Here is a 24774-nt window from a genome sequence, read left to right on the forward strand (position 1 = left end):
GTCTTCCATATCAGATCAGTGGAGGTCCAAAACCTGGCTCAGATCCACTTTAAATTCCCTTCCACTTTCGTGGTCCCCAGTAGTCCTGCAGTGATAACGTTGCTGTCAGTCACGTGACTGCTGCTCCCTGTCATCAGCCTCAGCGATCACTTGCTGTACATATAAGTATCACCGCTGAGGCCGATGATTGGCTGCTGAGGTCATGTGAATGATGTATGTGATGTTATCACCACAGGACAGGCAGGGGATTTGATAGGCAACAGGTACTTTATTTTATGCCATTTCGGGTCTAGGAAACCTGGTTTACGACCCTGTTAAAACTTCCACTGTGACCATATTGGTTGCCACTCTACTATCACACAGGCTGTAGACTTTTGACGGATTCCCAATGGGCCCAGTAGGGTCTGTCATGTGAGGATAGTTCCTGCCATGTGTGGGTTCTGTCACTGCCCGTGTTTTCATTATTCTCTGGGAGAAAAGGTGACTAGACTCTTTACAGGACGACACGAGGACCACTCAGTGGCCTGCACTTCCAGGTTCTAGTTCAGTACTTACCGGCCAAGTGACCCTTTGGTACCTGTTTTTCCTCGTATTATGCTACGCTTCCATCACGAGGTGTGTTGCCTGCTGCCGTTGTCGCTGTAGATCAGGGTTTCTTATGTGCATCTTGAGGATTGCTGTAGAAAATCTTTGGTGGCTGGTAAATGATCTCCCCCTCATTCTTCGTTTGCGTTCCTGCCGCCGACTCTCCCGGCTACGAATTCTTGCTGTCCTGCCTCTGATTCATTGGCGCACATGGCTGTTGTAATGATTTAGACCAGGCTTTGCCCATACTTGTTTTTAAAGAGCCTGTTTGTTATGATGTGGCACGCTATTCATTTGAGGTAGATATATAAATTACAGTGTAGTTACGATGACAGAAGTATTATTCACCAGAAACCTCTACAGCTCCGATAATTTGCTCCTGTATAAATTTACATGATAAATACGACCCTTGATGTCTTAAGAGAACCATTACACGGCAAGGATCATTTATAGTCATTTGTACTTGTAGTGTATTGACCGGCTCTGCGGTGACACCATGTAGCGGCAGGTGATGCTGAAGAATGAAATCCAGGATGCATGGAGCTTGTTATCCAGGTCAACTTCTTAACTTATCGCAGCTGAACTTTTTCCTCTGGTCTCGCCAATACATTGGAGAATGTTCTCTCTGCTCCCGATTTTCTCATGGAATCCTTGTACCAACGCTGTCCTGATCGGAGAGCCCATTACCATTAATCTGATGAGATCCTAATGGATCTGACCCACTTGCGGACTTTTTTAATAAGTTTGCTTTGTTTCATTTTTTTTTAGAAACTTGTTAACCGGTTTCTTCACAGATGTAGCCATTAAGATTTTTTATTTTTTTGGTGGGGGGTGGAAACTGTTTGTTTCATGCAGTGGTTATATAGAGCTGTGAATTCAACCTGTAAAGGGACCTGTATATATTGTATCAGTGACTGACAGACAGAAAAGAGATATGTCCTCCCCTGTCTTGTATTTAAATTATTGCACACTTTTTGTTGTATAGTTATTTGCAATATATAGCAACTTTTGTGGCCTGATTTAGCTTTATTATTTTATTAGCTTATTCTTAGTATGCTTTAAGATCTTTTTTAATTGATTTAAAATAATTTTTCGGAAGCTCAGAAATGATATGCATGTCAGAATCTACAGCAGATGATCATCTACTTTCTGCTTGGCTGTTCAGAGCTCAGGTTCATAGGTGTAGTGCTATTCTTTGGGACTACAGTTTAGGTACATAGCCTACAGGGGCCTGAGGTAGTCTGAGACACACCTCCTGATGTATGATTGGTTCAGGCAGCAGCTCCACCTTCACTGATGGGTGTTGTGTATAAACACTAGACGATCACAGGCTCACCAGGAAATCTGGGCATTGAGGGCTGAGATCCATTACGCAAGGACAGGGTGATTGACAATTACTAGGTTGGATTTGATAACTCACACATGCTAATAATGCAATTGGACTTTAGGGAAATCCAAGAGGGTCACTTTTTAGTGCGTAGATGAAGTGGCTCTCTTGTGCCAGTCTTGAAGGTCACATATAGTGCATGTAATATATACGATATATATTTTGTGCACCCTTTAAGACTATATGTAATAATAGGAATTGTTTTGTAATGTATTGCCCAGATCAAGTTCTTAAAATATTTTTGTCCTCCTTTTCTGCACGGGGTTTGATCTATATTCATCTACTTTCATGTAAAGAGCCACATGCTAAATGGTACTAAAATTGTTGTATTCCCGGTAGTGTATTGGTAACTGTGTACAATCTTTTATATCTGACGATTGCTGCACGGTGCTGCTGATCGGTGGGGACTGGGTCCTGTGACCACCATGGATCAGACAGAATACCGCTCTGAAGTCCACAGCTCCTGCATTGCAGTGCAAAGGGCTGTATACAGGCTCAGTAGTAAGGCTATAGATCTGTATGGATTAATAGACTCACTATTGAGCCGGTACACTGCTCTGTGTGCACAGTTCATGCAGGAGCTGCAGACTGGTCAGGACCCAAATTCCCACCGATCAGCAGCATTGTGCAGCGACTGTCATGAATAAAACCGTTTATATAGTGAATTACTTTTTAAAGGGGGAAAAAGTTACCAGTGAATGAGCAAAAATGGGGTTACATATGGGGTAAATTAGTCTAGCGATATTCTGTATGAAGAAGTGGAGACAATAACCAGACTTAAGCCCAGTACGAGGGTAGAAAGGGTTTTACCTTTTTGATCTGTACACACGGGTGAAACTTCTGTGTTCGTGCAAGATGCCAGACCAATTATTGATTCTACTGCTGGGTTTCACTTACCTTTTTCAAGTATTAGTGGCATCCATTTGTAAGTAAAGGGCTGCTCCATTACTTCTGTGCTGATTATCCATCCAATGGATGGGTCATCTACATCAGATTGGTGGGCAACCCCACTGATCAGCTGTTCTCGGTGACAGCCGACGGATATTAACTGGTGCAGAGCTAAACAGCACTGCTCTGCCGACTGTTGATGCCGCTGCTCGCTACTACAGATCCACCACTATTGGAATGAATAGTTGATAGAGATGTGCTGTTCAGCTCCACAACTGAGAACCGCTAATCTGTGGGGGTGCTGGGTGTAGGCCCCCACTAATCAAATATTAATGACCTACCCTTGGGACTGGTCCTAAACATAAAAGTAGTGGAAAACTAATTTGTCCTACTTGGGCCTTTCTTAGACATCTGTGAATCACGTGCATGTTCTGTCTGTGTTTTCCACGGATAGAACATGTACTGATTAGTCACTGTGGCTATTCACGTGGTCGTAGTGTTTTTTTTTGCTGACCAGGTTGTCTTGATTGGTTACTGGCGGCACACATCGTCATCCATGTGCTGTCCGTTTTTAACATTGTAATGAATAGGAGAAGGTTTGCAATTTTTATTTGTTTTTTTGGTATATGAGAAAATCACTGACCAAACAACGATGAAAATCTGCTCAAATGCACTGATCTCAGACCAATTTAGCTGTTAGGTCTGAATGAGGCCTAAGATTGGGGCCCAATTTTTATGTCAAGTGTGCATTTTTTTCTTTTCCTATCCTTATGTGTATTTATTGTACCACGCCGCAGATGGTGACCTGTACAAGTAATGACTTCCATTCTGTGTTTTTCAGAGTCACGCAGTGCCCGCTGTTACTCTCAGACAGCCGCCTTCACCTTTTCTTGCAAACTCAACTCCCCCTGGAAGAAATTGAAGCCTGCGCCTCTGGACAGACCAAATTTTCAGTTTCCGAAGCCATTCATAAGTTTGCCACCTCGAACCGGCGGTTTCCTGCGGAGGAGGAAGAACAAACAAGTTGTCACTTAGTTCCTGAGAGGTACTTTCATGTGCGGTAGACCCTCTTATTCTGTTGTTGGTGTTCTACTCAGATAATGAAAAAATTAATTGACTGAGATTTTATTGAGCTGTGACAGCTTCTCATAAGAGTCCTCGCACACCTCCAAACTGAATTAATGGATGCAGTAGAAATTCAATTATCTGCATTCTGATTATGTGAATTTCATTTAGTCAGACTTGAATTATTCGCGTTTAAATTATCTGGTTAAAAAAAAAAAACCCCTACCGCACTCCAAATGGCTAATTAAAAGTCCAAATTTCCTGTCTCTCTTTCTGAAGGGAGATAATTAAAGTTCTCCTCCGCTACTCAGCCTCTGAGTGTGTTGTGAAAACCAATTTCCTTCCCCCCATCCCCCTTTTATAGCACCGCCACCTCAGACCTCTGGGATTATTTTTTGGTGTGTTTTCTAATTTTATTTTATTTTTTTTTCTTTGTTTTCCATTTAACAGTTCATCTTCAACACTGGAGAACAAGCATGATAGTCAATTTCTAAATGGTTGTAAACCAGCTGAAAAATATAAAGAAACATGGAAGACTATTTTGGCCTCGGCACCTCCAGAATAGACGATTGGTCCTGTATTCTCACCCAAGTGCAATTGTAAATCCTTTAACAGAAGACATTTAGTATTGAGAGTGAAGAATGCCTTTTGTTAATGTAGAAACGTTGTCCAAAAGGTAAACCAAACTTTGAGGGTTTTGGACAACGCGCGTCGTAGTCATGACATGTGAGAATCACGCGTTTCGTTTCAAAGTTTGTCACAGGTGGCCGAAATGGAGCTGGAAAATAACTTCATGGTATCAACTATTTATTTTTTTTTTTTGTTAGATTTTGTTTACTTAGTCTTGTAGGTGGGTGGAAGTTAGGTCTGCACTGCCTTTTAGCCTTCACTCTGGAGTACAGACTTCATAGTTCCTACCCTCTCAGAATTTTCTGATTTGTTTTTGTTACATATTCTAAGCCATTTCTACAGTATTTTATGCATTTGACTGATACGTTTGTTGTGCTGTCTTATAGCTCAACCACGCTTCATATAGTCAGCTATAGTCCAGTTTTAATAGAAGGTTCCGTATGTACTGTTTATCTAGTGGTTTCCTAGATGTTCATAGAAGTTTTGTATTTTACTTTTTAGCTTCAAACTCTACAGATAATTAATAATAAATTGTAGTGACTCCTTCATACACATCTAATCTACAGGCTTCATGAAATCATCATGACTATTCCAGAATGATTATATGCACTTTATCCTTTGTCAAATGACTGACTACAATGTGAAAGCCAAAATACAATATAGAAGTCTGTATTATCTGTCAAGTATGGCAGCAGGAGCAAAAAAATAAAGTAAAGCTATAATATATTTGTAATATCTATATTGTACATTTTTTTATGTCATATGGTTTTGTCTAAATAAAGTTGTATTGATTTAAAAAGTGAAAAAAAAACTGTTGAAGCTTGAGTACATATTTATATTATATTGTATATATTTATTTTTTCTTTTTTAAATTACTTATACTTTTCCCCCGTATTACACTTAGTAGAATGTTTAATAATCTATCTATACCTTTCTTACACATATCAGTTTTCGCCTTGACGTAATAGTTTTTTGTTTTAGAATATTTTTTATTCATGTCTTTGATGTTATTTGGTATCTAGAAATAGTTTTGTGCTTTTTTTTTTCCCCACTTTTATGTGATTGAAAACTGTGCTGTTTCACTAGAATTTGGCTTGCAAATTTTAGTATTTACCTATATGAAATATGGCTGCTATGTGCTACTCTTACATTATGCACCCAAACTAAAACCCAGTATGGATTAATAGAGAATGGCAACAAAGTAATGCCATAGACACACATTATGTACATTCATTATCTTTCCACCATATTAATTCTGCACTGATCAAAGATAAACACTTTTGCTTCCCCACCACATGACTTTTCTATTAAGCAGCATAACATTCGTGTCAGTAACCAGATAATTAATATAGTGTTACAAAGTTCAAAGCAATCATTCCCACCATCATATCATAAGATTTTGAAAATTCTCATATTTTGGGAGGAATAAAATGGAATTATTTACTATATGGAATTTTAGAGGGGGGAAAAAAACTGTACTGGGTTATTCATTTAATTTAGGGATTGGGCCTATATGTTAGTCTTCTTCTGTATGTTGTCAGTATTGGCAACCTGGCCTCAGAGACAATACAGCAGTAAAATTCCATATACATGTGTGTGTATATAGTACGATTTATTACATAGAGCATTGTATAAATCTATATGGATAGAAGTTTTCTCCAGTTATGTCTTACCTGGACTCAGAGCAGTAGCATCAGCCGTGGCTCGAGTAGCAGCATCTCGCACCGTCCTCCCCTCCTCACGCCTGCGCTCCGGTGTCCTCCATCCTTCCTCTGTGCGCAGGTCTGGACTCGGCAGCATCAGATTCACTCTCTTCGCTCCAGTAACCTGAGCAGTCTGTGACACAGGGAGGAATGAGCTGCAGGAGAAGGAGTCACCATTGTCTTCCTGAGAATAAGACGTTCATGATCAGCTGGAGCCTATGAGCAGATCACTATAAATGCAAATCACAGTATTGTGAAGAATGGGGCCCAGGTCATTAGCATGAAGCGGTACAATGTGCCCTGCTGTAGCAGGGTCTTACCCGCCTCAGGGCAAACCATGGCATGCTGAATTATGGATTCACCCTGGGTGCAAATCACTGCGGCTTGTCTATAAGCTGCGTGATCTATCCCACGCATACAACACATGGATGGATGACATGTCGAGGCTGGAGAATATGGGAGCTGATGACAGCTTGTGTGTAAGAAGCCTTCTTTAAGGCACATGTATAAATCAAGGAGGCTGTCTCCATCCACTAGTGTGGTTGTAGCTCTACAGTAGAATAAATCCACCATATTTTTTATAATCATAAAAATGTACAGTAAATCTTGAATTGTTCTTTGGTTAAATGTCACCAGAAGCCACTTTATCCTTATGGTGCCTTCAGTTTTGTTGTGGTTTTTTTTTTTTTTTCATGTGGCATTGTTTTTTTCTCTGCACATTTTTTTTGTGGGGGGGGGGGGGGGGGGGAGAATGTGGGGGTGGTGGATTGTTTAGGGTTTTTTTTTTTTTTTTTTTTTGCAATATTAAACATACTGGGCTCTAGATTTATTTATTTTTTCTTCCATAGGCTGTTTTTTTTTTTTTTTTTCTTTTAAAACAACAAAAAAAATTCATGTACTAATGTGACCTGCATATTCTGGTTGCATTTTTTTTTTGACAAGGCATGTTCTTCCTGTGTTTGCGTGGGTTTCCTCCAGGTACTCTGGTTTTCGACCCTTACTCCAAAGACATACTGATAGGGAATGTAGCTTATGAGCGCAAAGGGGGACAGTGCTGATAATGTCTGTAAAGTGTTGTGGACCTAATGGCGCTATGTGAGTGAGTGAGTGAGTAAAATAAAGTGATCCTATGAGAAATCTTGGAAATTCAAAAAAGTAACAAAAAAGCTGACAGGTCATTACTTTTATTTATTTTTCCTCAAACAAAGACAAGCGTGCAATTGTTTTTTTCCATATTTTATCACTACTAAGGCTCTGTTCACATGTCATCAGTTTGTAACAGCTCCAGTTTTTGTTTTTGAACCCTGTATCTGTTACAAACATAACAAAAACAGGTGCACATCTGTTTCGCATCAGTTTTTGTTCCGTTTTGTAATGGATCTGTTTTTATTAGCGGCATCTCTGAACATTTCTAGTGATCTGTGCACAGGCAGTGCTTAAACTAATTTTTTTTACAGAATGACCTTGCCACAGCTCGCATTGATGTGCCATCCTGGATGAGCTGCACTACCTGAGCCACATGTGTGGGTTGTAGAGTCCGTCTCATGCTACCACAAGTGTGAAAGCACAACCAACATTCAAAAGTGACCAAAACATCAGCCAGAAAGCATTGGTACTAAGATGTGGTCTGTGGTCCCCACCTGCAGAGCCACTCCTTTATTGAGTGTGTCTTGATAATTGCCAATTTCCATCTGTTGTCTATTTCATTTGCACAACAGCATGTGAAATTGATTGTCAAACAGTGTTGCTTCCTAGGTGGACAGTTTGATTTCACAGAAGTTTGATGTACTTGGAGTTATATTCTGTTGTGTAAGTGTTCCCTTTATTTTTTTGAGCAGTGTATGCATGTATGTGTGTGTGTGTATATGTATGTGTGTATATGTATGTGTGTATATATATATATATATATATATATGTGTGTGTATGTATGTGTATATATATAAATAATGTGTGTGTATATGTATACATTGTGTGTGTGTGTATGCACACCAAACGAAGTAACAGCCATGGGCAACTCCATCATCTCATGTGAAATCCAAGAGACTGTGCATGGGTTAAAAAGAGGCACATCCACATGTATCTGCTTGCATAGTCAGGGTCTATAAGCCAAGTGTAACTGCTAGTATATGCACACTAATAAGGAGATGCCTCTTAAAGGGAACCTGTCACCTGAATTTGGCGGGACCAGTTTTGGGTCATATGGGCGGGGTTTTCAGGTGTTTGATTCACCCTTTCCTTACCCGCTGGCTGCATGCTGGCCGCAATATTGGATTGAAGTTCATTCTCTGTCCTCCGGAGTACACGCTTGCGCAAGGCAATATTGCCTTGCGCTGGCGTGTACTCCGGAGGACAGAGAATGAATTTCAATTCAATATTGCGGCCAGCATGCAGCCAGCGGGTAAGGAAAGGGTGAATCAAACACCCGAAAACCCCGCCCATATGACCCAAAACTGGTCCCGCCAAATACAGGTGACAGGTTCCCTTTAACCAGAAGATGAAGAAGGAACTATGCTGGAACAAGGCTGAGAGAATACCCCAACGCGTGTTAAGTAAGTCACTTTCGCAAGGGGAAAGCGACTTACTTAACATGCGAAACGCACCTTGGGGTATTTTCTCAGCTTTGTTCCAGCATGGTCCTTCTTCATCTTCTGGGTTTTGACTTATTTTCCATTGTTCACAAAGTGTACATGAACTTTTGAAAATCTCCTTTTCTCACCTGGTCCTTTTATTATTCTGTGTAATTTCTGCAAGCAAATCTGCACCAAGTACACCACTTGTGCATTTAGCCTTAGCCATATAGTGTATTTGGAATTTTTTTTCTGTAGTACCTCCCTTAAGTTGGCAGCAACATGAGAAAAATGGGGGCCCACTGGAGTGTCTAATTAAAGTTTACATGGAAAAGGAATTGTGTAGTTTAAATGTTTTAATATTTTAAAATAAAAATATATACAACTTACGAATATTCTTTTATTTCCAAATGTTCATCAATCTCTCAATAACAGCCTATGTCCTAAAAGCTCAACTTGTGGCTTGTGTTCCCATACAAACAAGAGAATACAGCAGCACACTGTAAGCTCGAAGATGTCTGCAAGCATTGCTTCTATAAAATGTAAACTGCATTACTGCTATATTGAATAGTCTTTAAAATGAAGGTACTTAGCACATAAATTGATCCCTGCTTGTTTGGCAAGCTCTTACCGAATAAGCTGCAGAGGGAACCTAGATACATGGAGCGTGACTCTACCCACAAGCCATGACAAAGCTTTCTTGGATGGGACCCTAATATCATGGCTCTCCTGGGCTAAAAGCCTACACAATTAATTGGGCAGGTAGGTTATAGGACTACGGTAATTAAAAAAGGGCCTTAGGCAGAGGGACGAAAGGCTGTCAGTAAAGGAGGCAGTCCAACCTCCAATAATATGCAACAAAAAACTGACTAGCACTTCCATACAGAATAAACTAGTGTGAACAGGTACAAGCTGTAGAGCAGTGACCTTCACACCAGAGCCCCGGAAACTCGCCATCCGATACCCACCGCAGTGCAGATTCTTCACCTCTCCACTGCAACCGGTACACGTATTCAACAGTTACCACTTTTATAGCTGAAGCATCCCGACGAACACCCTTCACAGATACTCTTGATAAAGGCAATTACACCGAAACGTTGGGGAAGGACCTTTATCTGTGTACACTATTTTGTTGGCTGTAAATTAAAATCGGAAATTAACTTGCAAAAGAACTTGTTTGTGATTTATTGAGTGCTGAAGGAAGGTCACCGCTCTACAGTTGTATTTTATATTCCTTCGAGCACCACCACTCTTTGTTTAGAGTGCACCACTCTTGACCTATTTGAACAGGTACAAGCTGCCATGACTGCATAAGGCTGGGTTCACATTTAGTTTTGGCAGTCCGTTAGACGCACTGCGTTACACCGCGGCATAACGCGGTGTAACGCAGTCCGTTAACGCCACCATTAATCCCTATGTCGGATGAATCGCTAGCGCACGCCTACAATTGGCGTGTACTAGCGATGTGCCGTCATTGAGTGATGGACCCCGGGACGCGGGCTGCAGCGTTTCCGGGTCTGTCACTGCTAGCGCAGATAGAGCATCTGCTACCTCTATTTGCGCTAGCACTAGAGAAATTCGGCACTTGCGTTAACAGCAGCCCGTTAACGCATGTGTTGAACGGGCTGCTGTTAACGCAATGTGAACCTGGCCTAATATACCATCAAGAGAATAAGGGCTAAGATGTCTGCAGACATTGAATATGTTAAATTTATACTGCATTACTGCAATATAGAATATTCATTACAATGAAGTATTGGCGTAGAAAAGATGAAGGTGGCACTCTCCTCAAGTAAAATTCTCCTTTATCCAAATGTGTTAAACATGGAAGTAGAAAAGCGTGTATCATTATGGATGACGGACATTTTGCATCACACCAACGGGTCCAGGAAGCATGGTGCAGGCAGCATTATGCTTTGAGGTTTTTCAGCAGGTGGACTTAGTCAAGGTTGTAATTATGAACAGTTCCAAATCATTCAATTTTGTAACAAAACCTTCAAACCTCTGCTAAAAAAAGGAAGATGAAGAGGAATTTCACCTTTCTGCACGATAGCGACATTAGTTGTACCTCCAAATCCACAAAAGAGTGACTTTTGTCTGAAGAATATCAACGTTTTGGAATGGGCAAGCCAAAGCCCAGACGTAAATCCAATTGAAATTCTGTAGGTGACCTGAAGAGGGCGCTGTACAAATGAGATACTCTCACAACAGATTTGAAGTGCTACTGCAAGGAAGAGTGGGCAAAGATTGCCAATTCTAGATTTGCCATTATGATGCAGTCCTATGCAAAAGACTGAATGCTGTCATACCTTCATAGGGTACTTCAACAAAGTATTTGTTTATATATTTTTGCGCAACTATATAGTTTTGGTTAATTTTTCTTTTTCCATTGGAAAAAAATTAAATTTATTTTTCAATTGATATATACAGATAAGTGACATTAAAAGTAGAAAAGGTTCTGAAATAATTTTTCTTTATGATTTTTTTTTGCATGGCATAAACCTGACATTTTATAAGGCGTGTGTAGGACTTTTATAGTCACCATAAATGGTCCTGGTGCAGGAGGCAACTTTGCCAGCAGCACTAGGGTTATGTTCACGTAGAGTTTTTTTTTTTTACGTGAAGTTTGAAGCAGATCTGTTTCAAATTCCACATGAAGAAACGGTGTGAATATACCCTAAACATTCATTGGAAAGGTAACGGTTCGGGAGGGTTAAAGCGGACACAGCAATGTCCATTATAGGCTCTGTTAACATTCGAATTAAAGGTTTTGTTGCAAATTCTTTCATTATGAGTCGTTAGGGTCCATTGTGCGCTGGTGGCATCCAATTCTGCACTGCGCAGTAGCTTCCATTATAATTTATAATTGATATTAAGAGAGCTGGTATTTACATTGAGTAACCATTTCACAGAATTCCACAAAAATTAGTTATTCACATTGGTTCCTCCCAGTGGGCCGCAAATTCGAAATGCCCCTGAGAATAACACAAATAGAGCATGGGCAATTTCACAGACCACCAGCTGACCTATCACTGCTCTTTTGAAGTCTGGAAACTCCATGTAGATCCTACTCTGAACTTCTTGGTCCAGTGATCACAGAAGTGCAAAGCAGCAGAAATAAGCTCCTCATGAATATGACAATGATAAAAGGGAGATAGAGCAACAGTAATGTAAGGAGAAATGGAGGAATTCTCTTATGCAATCAACCAGTTTCCAGTTCTTGTTTTTCCAAAGGGCCTTTGGGAAATGAAAAAAAAACAACCTGGTGTGGACTACTCCACTACTGCGTGTTGAAGTTTAACAAATCAGATTGTAAATGCACTGTGATAATGTGATTAATCTGCATCCAGTTCTACACAATATGTCTAACAGATCATAACTAAATAAGTCCTATTAGGCATATAGAAATAATATTCTTGGTACAATATGTGCTGACAATTTCCTGCTGATATTGTGTAAGTCCCTTGTGTGCCACCAAAACAGCTGTGAGCCATGGATCTCTCAAGACCTTGAAGGGTATCCGGCGGTATCTGGTACCACGGCATTAGGAGCAAAACTAATCTATACAGTATAACCTACATGGATCAGACTTGTTGTTCCAGCACATCCTATTGCTCCATTGGATAGAGATTTGAGAAATTTTTAGATCAATACCCTGAACGTTTTGCCATGTTCCTTAAATCATTTTTTAACAATCTTTGCAGTGTGACAGTGTGAGCGGCAGCCAGGGCCATAGTCATGGCCCACATAGGTGTCTCCTTTAGCATGCCCTGACCACCCGCATCACATATATACAGTCCCACCATCTCACTTGCCTGGTTCTCCGAGGCCTCCCTTAGACACAGAGGCACTCATTCCTTTGATCTGGCACATAGACAGAGTCCAATTCCAACTTTAAACCTAGAACTTTACTCATTTCCAATCGCAGCACGTCCACAACAGTTACAGCATCAACACAGAGTTCTGCACCATTCACATCCTTCACTTTCCCTGTGCTCTTCCCTATGTCCTTTAGATTGTACCCGGTTCGTCCCATCTCGACTGGTACTGCAGCATCCTCACTGTTCAGCTTCACAACGTTTAGGAGTTCCCTTGTCCGTTTCGCACAGACATGAGGGCATCTGCCCATGTAGAAAGCTGCCTCATCTTGTAGCGACCTGCTCACTTATTTTGCCTCACTTTTGGTCCACTAGCTCTGGATGACTGGACACTTTGCTTATAACATTACGAAGCTGACCGCCCTGATTGGGCTCTATGGCCCCTACAGACTAGGAACAGGAAAAAACCCTGACTTATCCATGGCTGGCTCCTCCTATGTAAGCTATATACACTCTTGTACCCCATCTAGTGTCCATCTTGAGGTACTTTACTTTCCCTATCTACACAACATATAAATATATGTACATAGCAGCATCAGGAACATTATATATATATAATTATAAACAACAATATTTACACGGTTTAATAATAATAATTTAATTTATATAGCGCCAACATATTCCGCAGCGCTTTACAAATTATAGAGGGGACTTGTACAGACAATAAACATTACAGCATAACAGAAATCACAGTTCAAAATAGATACTAAGAGGAATGAGGGCCCTGCTCGCAAGCTTACAAACTATGAGGAAAAGGGGGAGACACGAGAGGTGGATGGTAACAATTGCTTTAGTTATTCGGACCAGCCATAGTGTAAGGCTCGGGTGTTCATGTAAAGCTGCATGAACCAGTTAACTGCCTAAGTATGTAGCAGTACAGACACAGAGGCTATTAACTGTATAAAGTGTATGAGAACAAGATGCGAGGAACCTGATTATGGCTTAAGTTTTTAGGTTTTTTTTGAGTGGGCCACACAGGGATAGTTAGGTTAATGTGTTGAGGCGGTAGGCCAATCTGAACAAATGAGTTTTTAGGGCACGCTTAAAACTTTGGGGATTAATCGTATTAACCTGGGTAGTGTATTCCAAAGAATCGGCGCAGCACGTGTAAAGTCTTGGAGATGGGTGTGGGAGGTTCTAATTATTGAGGATGCTAACCTCAGGTCATTAGCAGAGCGGAGGGCATGGGAAGGATGGTAGACCTGAGACCAGAGAGGAGATGTAGGGTGGTGCTGAGCCATGGAGTGCTTTGTGGATGAGGGTAGTAGTTTTGTACTGGATTCTGGAGTGGATGGGTAGCTAGTGAAATAACTGGCACAAGGTAGAGGCATCGGTGTAACGGTTGGAGAGCAATATGATCCTGGCAGCAGCATTCAGGACAGATTGGAGCGGGGAGAGTTTGGTAAGAGAGAGGCCGATTAGTAGAGAGTTACAATAGTCCAGAGGAGAATGAATAAGTGAAACAGTAAGAGTTTTTGCAGAGTCGAAAGTAAGAAAAGGGCGAATTCTAGAAATGTTTTTGAGATGCAGATAAGAAGAGCGAGCCAGTGATCGGATGTGGGGGGTGAAGGAAAGCTCGGAATCAAGGACTACCTCAAGGCAGCGGGCATGTTGCTTTGGAGTAATGGTGGAACCCCCCACGGAGATGGCAATGTCAGGCAAAGGTAGGTTAGTAGAGGGAGAGAACACGAGTTCAGTTTTTGACAGGTTCAGTTTCAGATGGAGGGAGGACATGATGTTAGAGACAGCGGTAAGACAATCACTGGTGTTTTCTAAAAAGGTCGGCGTGATATCAGGAGAAGAAGTGTATAATCGGGTGTTGTCAGCATAGAGATGGTACTGGAAACCAAATCTACTGACTGTCCAATAGGGGCAGTATACAAAGAGAAGAGGAAGGGGCCTAGGACTGATCCTTGAGGAACCCCTACAGTGAGGGGAAGGTGAGAGGAGGAGGAACCAGCAAAAGATACAGTGAAGGAGCGGTCAGAGAGATAGGAGGAGAACCAGGAGAGAACAGTGTCCTTGAGGCCAATGGAGCAGAGCATAGTGAGGAGGAGCTGATGATCCACAGTGTTGAATGCTGCGGAGAGATCCAAGAGAATTAGCATGGAGTAGTGACCATTAGATTTAGCTGTTAGTAGGTCATTAGAGACTTTAGTGAGGGCAGTTTCAGTAGAGCGTAAAGAGCGGAAACCAGATTGAAGAGGGTCGAGAAGAGAGTTATCTGAGAGATAGCGGGTAAGACAGGAGTGGACCAGGCTTTCGAGGAGTTTAGAGATGAAGGGAAGATTAGAGACAGGTCTATAATTAGCAGCATAGTTTTGATCGAGGGATGGTTTTTTAAGTAATGGATGTATGATGGCATGCTTAAATGAGGAGGGAAAAATACCGGAAGAGAGAGAAAGGTTGAATATTTTTGTTAGGTGAGAGGTGACAGCCGGGGAAAGGGACTGGAGGAGATGTGACTGAATGGGGTCACTGGTGCAAGCGGTTGGGCGAGAAGATGCAAGGAGCCTGATTACTTCATCTGTAATTAGTTCAAAGTCAGAGAGTGAACTAGATGCAGTGGGGGAGGGAGGACAGTGCATGGTATGAAGGGATTGGGAGATCATTTCCTGTCGAATGTGGTCAATTTTTTCTTTGAAGTAATTGGCCAAATCGTCAGTGCGGAGATCCGTGGTTGGGGCCTGCACTCTTCGGTTGAGTAGGGACTGGAAAGTATCAAAGAGACGTTTAGGGTTATTGGACAGCGAGGTGATGAGGGTGTTGAAATAGGTTTGTTTGGAGAGGTGAAGGGCAGAGTTGTATGTTTTTAGCATGAACTTATAATGGATGAAATCTTCGAGTAGATTAGATTTTCTCCACAGACGTTCAGCGCACCCGGCTGCAGGAAACGTGTTTGCAGCGTGTGCCACGGTTGTCACCGTCTGTGCCGAGTTGTTCTATGTATAGGAGGTGCAGCTTCATCCAGGGCACTTAAGGCATTACAAGGCAACAATATACATACAGTGAACCTGGACATGTTTGGGGCACAAGACCGGTTTTATTACCCCCTTACAACAGGACCCATTGTAATGATGATAAGTAGGGTTGAGCGACCTTTACTTTTATAGGATCGGGTCGGGTTTCACTAAACCCGACTTTTTCAAAAGTCGGGTCGAGTGAAATCGGCCGATCCTATAAAAAAGTCGGGGTCGGGGTCGGCCGAAACTCGAAACCCAATGCAGTGCATTGGGTTTCCAATGGTTCCCAGGGTCTGAAGGAGCGGAAACTCTCCTTCAGGCCCTGGGATCCATATTTAAGTGTAAAATAAAGAATTAAAATAAAAAATATCGCTATACTTACCCTCTGACGGGCCCTGGTACTAACCGGGAACCTTCCTTCCTTAGAATCAGCCTTCCAGGACCTTGCGGTGACGTCGCGGCTTGTGATTGGTCGCGCGGCCGCCCATGTGACCGCTCGCGCGACCAATCACAAGCCGCGACGTCACCGTGACGTCACCGAAGGTCCTGGAAGGGCTGATTCTTAGGAAGGAAGGCTGCCGGAAAGAAGCAGGGCGTGTCCGAGGGTGAGTATATACCTAATAGGAATATACTCACCCTCGGCTTCGTTCCGGCAGCCTTCCTTCCTAAGAATCAGCCCTTCCAGGACCTTCGGTGACGTCACGGCTTGTGATTGGTCGCGCGAGCAGTCACATGGGCGGCCGCGCGACCAATCACAAGCCGCGACGTCACCGCAAAGGTCCTGGAAGGCTGATTCTAAGGAAGGAAGGTTCCCGGTTAGTACCAGGGCCCGTCAGAGGGTAAGTATAGCGATATTTTTTATTTTAATTCTTTATTTTACACTTAAATCTGAATTCCGATACCAATTCCCGATATCTTAAACATATCGGGAATCGGTATCGGAATTCCAATTCCAGATTCAGAAGATCGCCGACTTCATGGCCGACCCCACACAGGGGTCGGGTCGGGTTTCATGAAACCCGACTTTGCCAAAAGTCGGCGACTTCTGAAAATTGCCGACCCGTTTCGCTCAACCCTAATGATAAGTAATATTTATTGAAATGCTAGGTTCCCAGCAGAACATTGCCCATCTCATCACACTGCCTCTTGTGGTTTGTCCTTTTCCCATTGTGCATCTTGAAATGCACCGTTACGGCATTATTTATATCAGTGTGGGAGCTAGGGGTCTGACCCCCCAAAAAGCATATGTTTATGATCTATCCTGTGGAAAAGTGCAAAATGTATTTAGGTTTAGAACCCCTTAACACTTTCACCCCGCAGCCTGTTTCACCTTCCTGACCAAGCCAAATTTTATAATTATGACCAGTGTCACTTTATGTAAGAACTCTTCAACTCTCAGTGATTCTAAGAGTGATAAATTTAGGTTGACATTTTTTGCGTTTACTAGTGAAAATATCGAAATTTGTATGAAAATGTTGAAAGTTTTGCAATTTTCAAATTTTTAATTTTTAAACCGGTGAGTCATGCTGTACAAAGTAATTTATAAACAACATTTCCCATAATGTATACTATACATCAGCACCATTTTGGAAACATAATTTTTTTAAGTGGTTTAAAGTTTATCGGCAATTTCTTATTTTTCCAATGAAATTTACAAAACCATTTTTTAGGGACCAAAGCACAATTCAAGGGACTTTGGGGGGCCTGTGTAAACACTGCACCCCTCAAAGTGTTCAAAACCACATTCAAGAAGTTTATTAACCCTTTATGTGCTTCACAGGAATTAAAGCAATGTAAAAAGAAAAATTAACATTGTAATTAATCACACAAAAATGTTTATCCCTGAATTTTGCAATTTTACAAGCATAACAGGAGAAAATGAACTATAAAGTTTGTTGTGCAATTTCTCCTGAGTACGCTGATACCCCATATGTGGAGGAAAACTACTGTTTGGTCGCACAGCTCTGAAAGGAAAGAGCGTCATTTGCAATTGTTTTTGCCCCACTATATTCTCAGAGCTATAGCTTTTTTATATTTCGGCTGACGGAGCTCTATTGCGGATTGTTTTTCGTGTGAAAAGATGATGTTTTCAGCAGCACTGTTTTTTGAATGCATTTTATTCCACTTTTTGTTCAGCGTTATGATGAAAAAGCATAGTTTTTTGCAACTTTTTTTTATAGTGTTCACTGAAGGAGTTATCTAGTGGGACCGTTTTATAGGGCAGGTCATTCCAGATGCAGAGATACTAAATATGCGTAAATTATTTGTTTATTTTGGTTTTTACATAAATGTGTTTATTGGATTAATATTTTTTCATTTTTTTGTTTAGGTTTTTTTTAATATTTGTTCAGTTTTTAAAAACAATTTATTTTTACTTTTTTTTACCTTGTTCCAGGATTGGATCTCAACTTTCCCTGCCCTGATCGCTGATCTAATACTGGCTGGAGCTGGAGTAATGGGTTCAAATCCCACCAAGGACAACATCTGCAAGGAGTTTGTATGTTCTCCCTGTGTTTCTGTGCGTTTCCTCCGGTTTCTCCGGCTTCCTCCCACATTCCAAAGGACAGTGATGATATTGTCTGTAAAGCGCTGCGGAATATGATAACGGTATGAAAACAAAGCATAATAAATAAATAATAAATATTCTGCAATACTTTTGCATTGCAGGGAATTAGCTCACCGGACCGCAGATGGGGAGAAGCGGTGTCAGCTCCTGTTCTCTGCAGGAGCTTACAAGCCACCATACCTGGGCGATCCCATGATCATCTTTCATCCCGGGGTCACTTTTGAGACCATCGGCACACTTGCTTTGTGCCGATTGGAGCAGAGAGGGAGCTCCCTCTGTTATGCTGATCGATGTCTCTGTTACAATTTACTGCGGCATCAGAGGGGCGTGCTAACATTGATCGAGGGCATTGCCCCAGGGTGTCAGCTCTTGATGATGTTGATGCTTGGAGTGACCTAGCGCGATAGTCACGCCACACATGTACGACGGTTTGCGGGAATGCACCTCCCGCAGCACCTTATATGTACGGCGGATGTTTTGAAGAGGTTAGAGTATCAAACAATAATGATGTTTGGTGATTTGGACTCAAAATGTAGTAAAACTAAACCGTACAATATATTTACTTTTGTGCTCTGCTCTGGTTTCCTGTTGCTGGTCTCCTGTGTTTACCTCACCCACTTTCATAGATGCTGATAAGTCATCCATCATCTAAAGCTAATAACTAAATTAAAACACTCTTCAAAATATTAAAAGCCATATTTATATTTGTGCCCAGAGTACTATACAGTATACGTAAACGTTCCGCCATAGAGTTCTTCGATGGTCCTGTACGACACTTGTTATTCGCTACCAACGTGTCCACCTGGTGACTGGATGTGAATTTGGGGTCAAGTTATCCTGGATTTAGGGGATAGTAGGTGCAATGCTAATGATCTCACCCCTATAGATGAGTGACATAATTCTGTGTTCTCAATAATTGAATATACAATACTGTATCTGAACACTTAGAAGTGATATTACGAGCCTTGTTACTTATACATGTCATGATAAGTATACTTGAAGTGCCCTCAATATTTTATGATACTGATGATGATGAAAGTAGATCCTAATAATTTGTCTCCAATGAAGTCTTCCAAGATTGAGGATAGAAGCTGTTTTATGCATAGGGATTTAGTCCTGTATCAGCCACCTGACTTGGGATATATGGAAACCCGTTCTGGAGTCACTATATCTGAGGGATCTTCTCAAATCTCTTACTATCAAATTATCTTAAAGAGGACCAATCACCAAATCAAAATTTGCCAATTTTTGGCTCTTATTTTATTCCTGTCTTCCAGAGATATTGTCTTTTATAATTAATTACAACTAATTTTTATGGTTTTTATCAAGGGGATATGGCTCACAGGGTAATTATGCAGAGCAGTCTTTAACCCCATTCGCACCCTGAGATCATGATTGTGTAGTCCTGATGTTTGCCATGGCAATTAACAGCCAAATAATGGCCTTAGAGTCTGCCGGCTATAGTGTCCTGTTCAGAAGTTATCAACATTTAGGTGGTAAAACTAAAATTTTTCCTTCATGTCATGCCACTTTGTATTAATTCCTGAATAGCCCAGCATGGTTAATAAACTACTTGACAGCAGTTTTTAATACGTTGAGGGGCGCTGTTTTTAAAATGGTCTCACTTTTGGGGATTTTATGACATACTAGATGGTGGCCCGATTCTAACGTATCGGGTATTGTAGAATATGTAGGTAGTATATAGCATGTTAGGTTGTTAGGTTAGGCTATGGGTTGAACTAGATGGACTTAAAGTCTTCCTTCAACCGTAATAACTATGTAACTATGTAACAAGCTACGTACTATATTGCACAGTGACGTAGTATATAACACAACCGATGTAGTATATAAAATAGCTACGTAGTATATAACAGAGCTACGTAGTATGTAACACAGCGTACGTAGTATATAGCAGAGCTACGTAGTATATAACACAGCCACGTAGTGTATTGCACAGGTACGTAGTATATTGGTCAGCCACGTAGTATATAGCAGAGCCACGAAGTATATAACATAGCGACGTAGTATATTGTAGAGCCACGTAGTATATTGCACAGCCACGTAGTATATAACACAGGCACGTAGTATATTGCACAGCCACGTAGTATATAACACAGTCACGTAGTGTATTGCACAGCTACGTAGTGTATTGCACAGCTATGTAGTATATTGGTCAGCGACGTAGTATATAGCAGAGCCACGTAGTATATAGCAGAGCCACGTAGTATATAGCAGAGCCACATAGTATATTGCATAGCTACGTAGTATATTGCACAGTTGACGTAGTATATGACAGAACCGACACAGCACATAGTATATTGCACAGCACATAGTATATTGCACAGCCACGTAGTATATTGGACAGTCACGTTGTATATTGCACAGTCACGTTGTATATTGCCCAGCTACATAGTATATAGCACAGAGATGTAGTATATAACAGAGCCCACGCAGTATGTAACACAGCCCACGCAGTATATAGCAATGTGGGCACTATATGCGTGGTTAAAAAAGACTTAAAATAAAAAATAAACATATACTCACCTTCCGAAGGCCCCTTGAAGTCCTGGCGCCGGTGTACGCGGCAGCTTCCGGTCCCAGGGTTGGTATGAGCGCAGGACCTGTGATGACGTCGCAGTCACATGACCGTGATGTCATGGCAGGTCCTTCTCGCACAGCATCCTTGGCACCGGAACCTGCCGCTTGCACTGCCGAGGACAGCCGCGACGTCGGAAGGTGAGAATAACCTTTTTTTCAATTATTATTATTATTTGTAACATTAGATCTATTTACTATTGATGCTGCATACGCAGCATCAATAGTAAAAAGTTGGTCACACAGGGTTAATAGCTGCGTTAACGGAGTGTGTTACACCGCGGCATAACGCGGTCCATTAACGCTGCCATTAACCCTGTGTGAGGGCTGACTGGAGGGGATTATAGAGCGGGCACTGACTGCGGGGAGGAAGGAGCGGCCATTTTGCCGCCGGACTGCGCTCGTCGCTGATTGGTCGTGGCAATGGTCGTGGGCGTTTTGCCACGACTAATCTGCGACTTGGATTTCCATGACAGACAGAGGCCGCGACCAATGAATATCATTGACAGACAGAAAGAAAGAAAGACAGAAGGACAGACAGAAAGACGGAAGTTACCCTTAGACAACTATATAGTAGATAAGTCCCCTAAAGTCACTTCAAAACTGAATAGGTCCATAAAAGAGTAAGTTTTGTAAATTTTCTTGAAAAAATGAAAAATTGCTGCTAGAATTCTAAACCTTTTAACATCCTAACAAAATAGCAGGATAGTTTAAAAAATGGTGCTGATGTAAAAGAGACATGAGGTAAATGTTATTTAATTACTATTTTATGTGCTATGACTGTCTGGATTAAAGGGATAATCATTCAAAGTTTGAAAATTGCTAATTTTTAGAATTTTTTGACAAATTTCTGCAAATTGTCTTTTCAGAGAGAAAGAGGACTAGAATTCTAGTGCCACCTATTGGAAGTAGCAATCCTAACAGTCAATGTCGACATTGACTGTTAGGATTGCTACTTCCAATAGATGGCACTAGAGTTCTAGTCTTCTTCCTCTCTCAAGAGGGAATTTGCATATTTCCCAGAGGAGCATTGCAGCTTTAAGTCTCCTCACCTCGACATGCTTAACATGTCACTCTCTGCAAGGAGAAACAATACTTCTTGGATCCCTTGACAAATTTCTGACATTTTTAGAAATAAACGCAGAAAATATCGACATAAATTTACCATTAACATAAAGTAGAACGTGTCACAAAAAAACAATTTCAAGATCGATGAGATCTGTTGAAACATTCCAGTGTTATTACCACATAAAGTGACACTGGTCAGATTTTAAAATTTGGCCCTGTCACTAAGGCTGGGTTCACATTACGTTATGGTCGTCCGTTAGACGGACTACGTTACACATAAACGCGGTGTAACGTAGTCCGTTACGGCCGCCATTACTTCCTGTGTCGGACGCATCACTAGCACACGCCCACAATTGGCGTGCGCTAGGGATGTGCCGTCATTGAGTGACGGACCCTGAGACGCGGGCTAGCAGATGCTCTATCTGCGCTAGCGTGCTGCCATACCGGCACTTGCGTTTACAGCAGCCCGTTACCGTATGTGTTGAACGGGCTGCTGTAAACGTAATGTGAACCCAGCCTAAAGGGATGAAACCATCAATCATACACCATTTTTAATCTGTAAAGCTTGTAACTTGCGTACACATTACATGCCAAGGAATGCCCAGAAAGCCAAACCTTGTTTAAATAGATGCCTTTTTGTGCTCATAAAGTCATACTGCAATGTTAAATAGTGCAAAACAGTGTAAAAAAGAGAACTAAATAGATGAACCAGCAATGTAGACTAGTACAGCTTCATTGATGTTACTAGCTTTATAATGCTGCAGACTTAGAGTCTCCAAAAGTTTCTTAAACAAGATCACTAAGATCACTTGGCACAGTGAGACATTAAAGCATTGCCCTAAATCTGGGACTGACCCCATGGATATTAGATGGCCCAGAACATGATTGTTTCTGACTGAACACAAAGTAAAGTCACAGAAACTTTCTGATCTTTTGTTTGCACACTAAGCAGCCAGGAGAGTTTTTGATGGGTCCCGCTAGTGTCACTGCTTCCTGTCTGTATGTGTGAATCTCTCCAAGCCCAGGCGGGTGACAGCTCGATGACAGTCCTGCAGATTGTCAGACCTCCTGTAGTAGTGGGTTTAATTGGATTACCCGTCATATGAAAAACATATCATGTTCACGCTGAGACTGTCGTACCAGCAGTAATTCCAAACTTTGTTGTTTGATAATGGAAAGTGACACCATATGTTATTCCTTGTTGGGTTGCTTTGACTTATTTCCGTGCTATCATTTATAACCTTTATTAGTGTTTTAGTCCTTAATGACACTTTTGTTGATTGTTAGACTATGCAAATGATTTTTGCATAATGACAGATATTGATGTTAAAGGAGTTGTCCCACGAGAAACAGTTTTATTTTGAGGTTTGATGGATGAGGGTTAGAGCTCTGGATTCCTCACCTGTCTCCAGAATGTGGGTTCCTCGATCACCAGTTCCAGCTGGTGTCTGACCACCCGTGAATGGAGAGGTTGCAACGCATGTGCCGGCTATCTCCATTCATTGGTGTAAGAGTTAGGAGTACATGCAGGCAAATAATCTCACAACAACAATCATTCCACATTTAGCTATTCAGATGTTTCTTCCTCCATTCTTGTAGGTTTGGTCTAGGCCATAACTTTACCTAATGACCATATCTATGTGGTTGCATGGAATGAGTTGCAGCCATAGTATATGCGGTGTAGATATTGGCATTAACAAGCTGTTGTTTGAATGCAAATATCAATAGGGCCACTACAAGTATGTAGTAAATAAATGGCATCTTCTGAGAGGAAGGGGATTGGAACTCTAGAGCCTCCTATGGTGCTCATGTTCAAGTCCGACTTGGCACTCTCCATAACAAGGAACGTTTCCTCCTTTGACCCTGTATAAAGAACAGTTAATGGGAAGTAAGTTTCTATTTTAAATAAAATTTGTTTTCATCATTCCTTTAGCATGACAAAATATTTTCCCCGTCAAAATATACCAACATCTGTTAATTGCTGCCATTATACAGGAAAATGAGATGTGCTAACCAGAGGGGGTAATCCATTTCATGGATAGCACATTTTAAGGGCTCGTGCACATGTAGGGGATGTGATAAAAGTATTGTCCCCTTTTCTCCCCTAACCTCTGTTCATGTACCATGTGATACTGCTACATTAATTAATGTATTATCACTATTTGCATTGAGTACTGCTACGCATAAAGCGTATTACTCTGCATTTATATACTTGTCTAATGTATAATATGTTTTGCTATAATTGCACATGTAATGTTGTTAGGGAAAGTAAGTGCCCCGGGCCAGTATAGTGTTAGGGGAGTAGTACCACAAGTTGGCCACTAGATGGGGGCATCATAGATATTAGGTATAGCATAGAGAATAGTTAGGATAGGAGTGGCATGATGTGATAAGACAGCTAGGTCTTCCAGTTTAATTTCAATTGGGGCCTGGGCACCCACACAGCTCACAGAGGCCTGGCTAGCCCAGGGCACATCGTGCCCCGCAATGTTCTTCTAAGAAGAGTGGGCCCAGCAGTAGTATCCAGGGGCCAGAACTAAGAATAGAGAGTATAACAGCTATAGAATCAGAGGAACAGTATTAGTGGGACTGTGGTTGCTGGACAGTAGAAAGCTGAGCATAGTGGGAGAAAGTGCACCAAGATGTGGCAGATTTTTGCATGGGCCGCCATTCTCAGGACCAGGGTGAAACAGCAGGGAATGCCCCCACGAAAGGCAGAAATACTGGACATTGAGGACACTGCGGGACTGTATAGTACGGACCGTCCCGAACGCAGGCTTAGCGACAGGCAAGGTTCAGAAACACCGATGCCTGATGCTATAACCGTGTGTGCCCTGGATGACAAGTTGTTGAGTAAACATGTTGAAGTGAAACCGGAC

General features: G+C 41.5%; 1 protein-coding gene and 1 long non-coding RNA gene across 3 annotated transcripts in view; one reads left to right on the forward strand and one right to left on the reverse strand.

The window, feature by feature from the left end:
* The window catches only part of SNX10 (sorting nexin 10), a 62377-nt gene extending 56669 nt beyond the window's left edge, over positions 1 to 5708 (forward strand). The window contains exons 6-7 of one of the 2 annotated variants that reach the window (XM_077268801.1): positions 3702 to 3905; positions 4376 to 5357. In XM_077268801.1, coding sequence (XP_077124916.1) covers positions 3702 to 3905; positions 4376 to 4490 — 319 coding nt within the window. In that variant the 3' untranslated portion in view covers positions 4491 to 5357. Of the gene's footprint in view, positions 1 to 3701; positions 3906 to 4375 lie in introns of both variants that reach the window. The other variant, XM_077268800.1, reaches the window with a different exon arrangement.
* Positions 3448 to 6367, reverse strand: LOC143781882 (uncharacterized). Its single transcript, XR_013216827.1, has 2 exons — positions 6229 to 6367; positions 3448 to 3859 (listed from the first exon to the last, which is right to left on the reverse strand). It is a non-coding gene; the product is annotated as an uncharacterized LOC143781882 (long non-coding RNA).
* Positions 6368 to 24774: the final 18407 nt, after the last annotated feature.

The sequence above is a fragment of the Ranitomeya variabilis genome, chromosome 6 (assembly GCF_051348905.1).
Source record: "Ranitomeya variabilis isolate aRanVar5 chromosome 6, aRanVar5.hap1, whole genome shotgun sequence".
Taxonomy (NCBI): Eukaryota; Metazoa; Chordata; class Amphibia; order Anura; family Dendrobatidae; genus Ranitomeya; species Ranitomeya variabilis.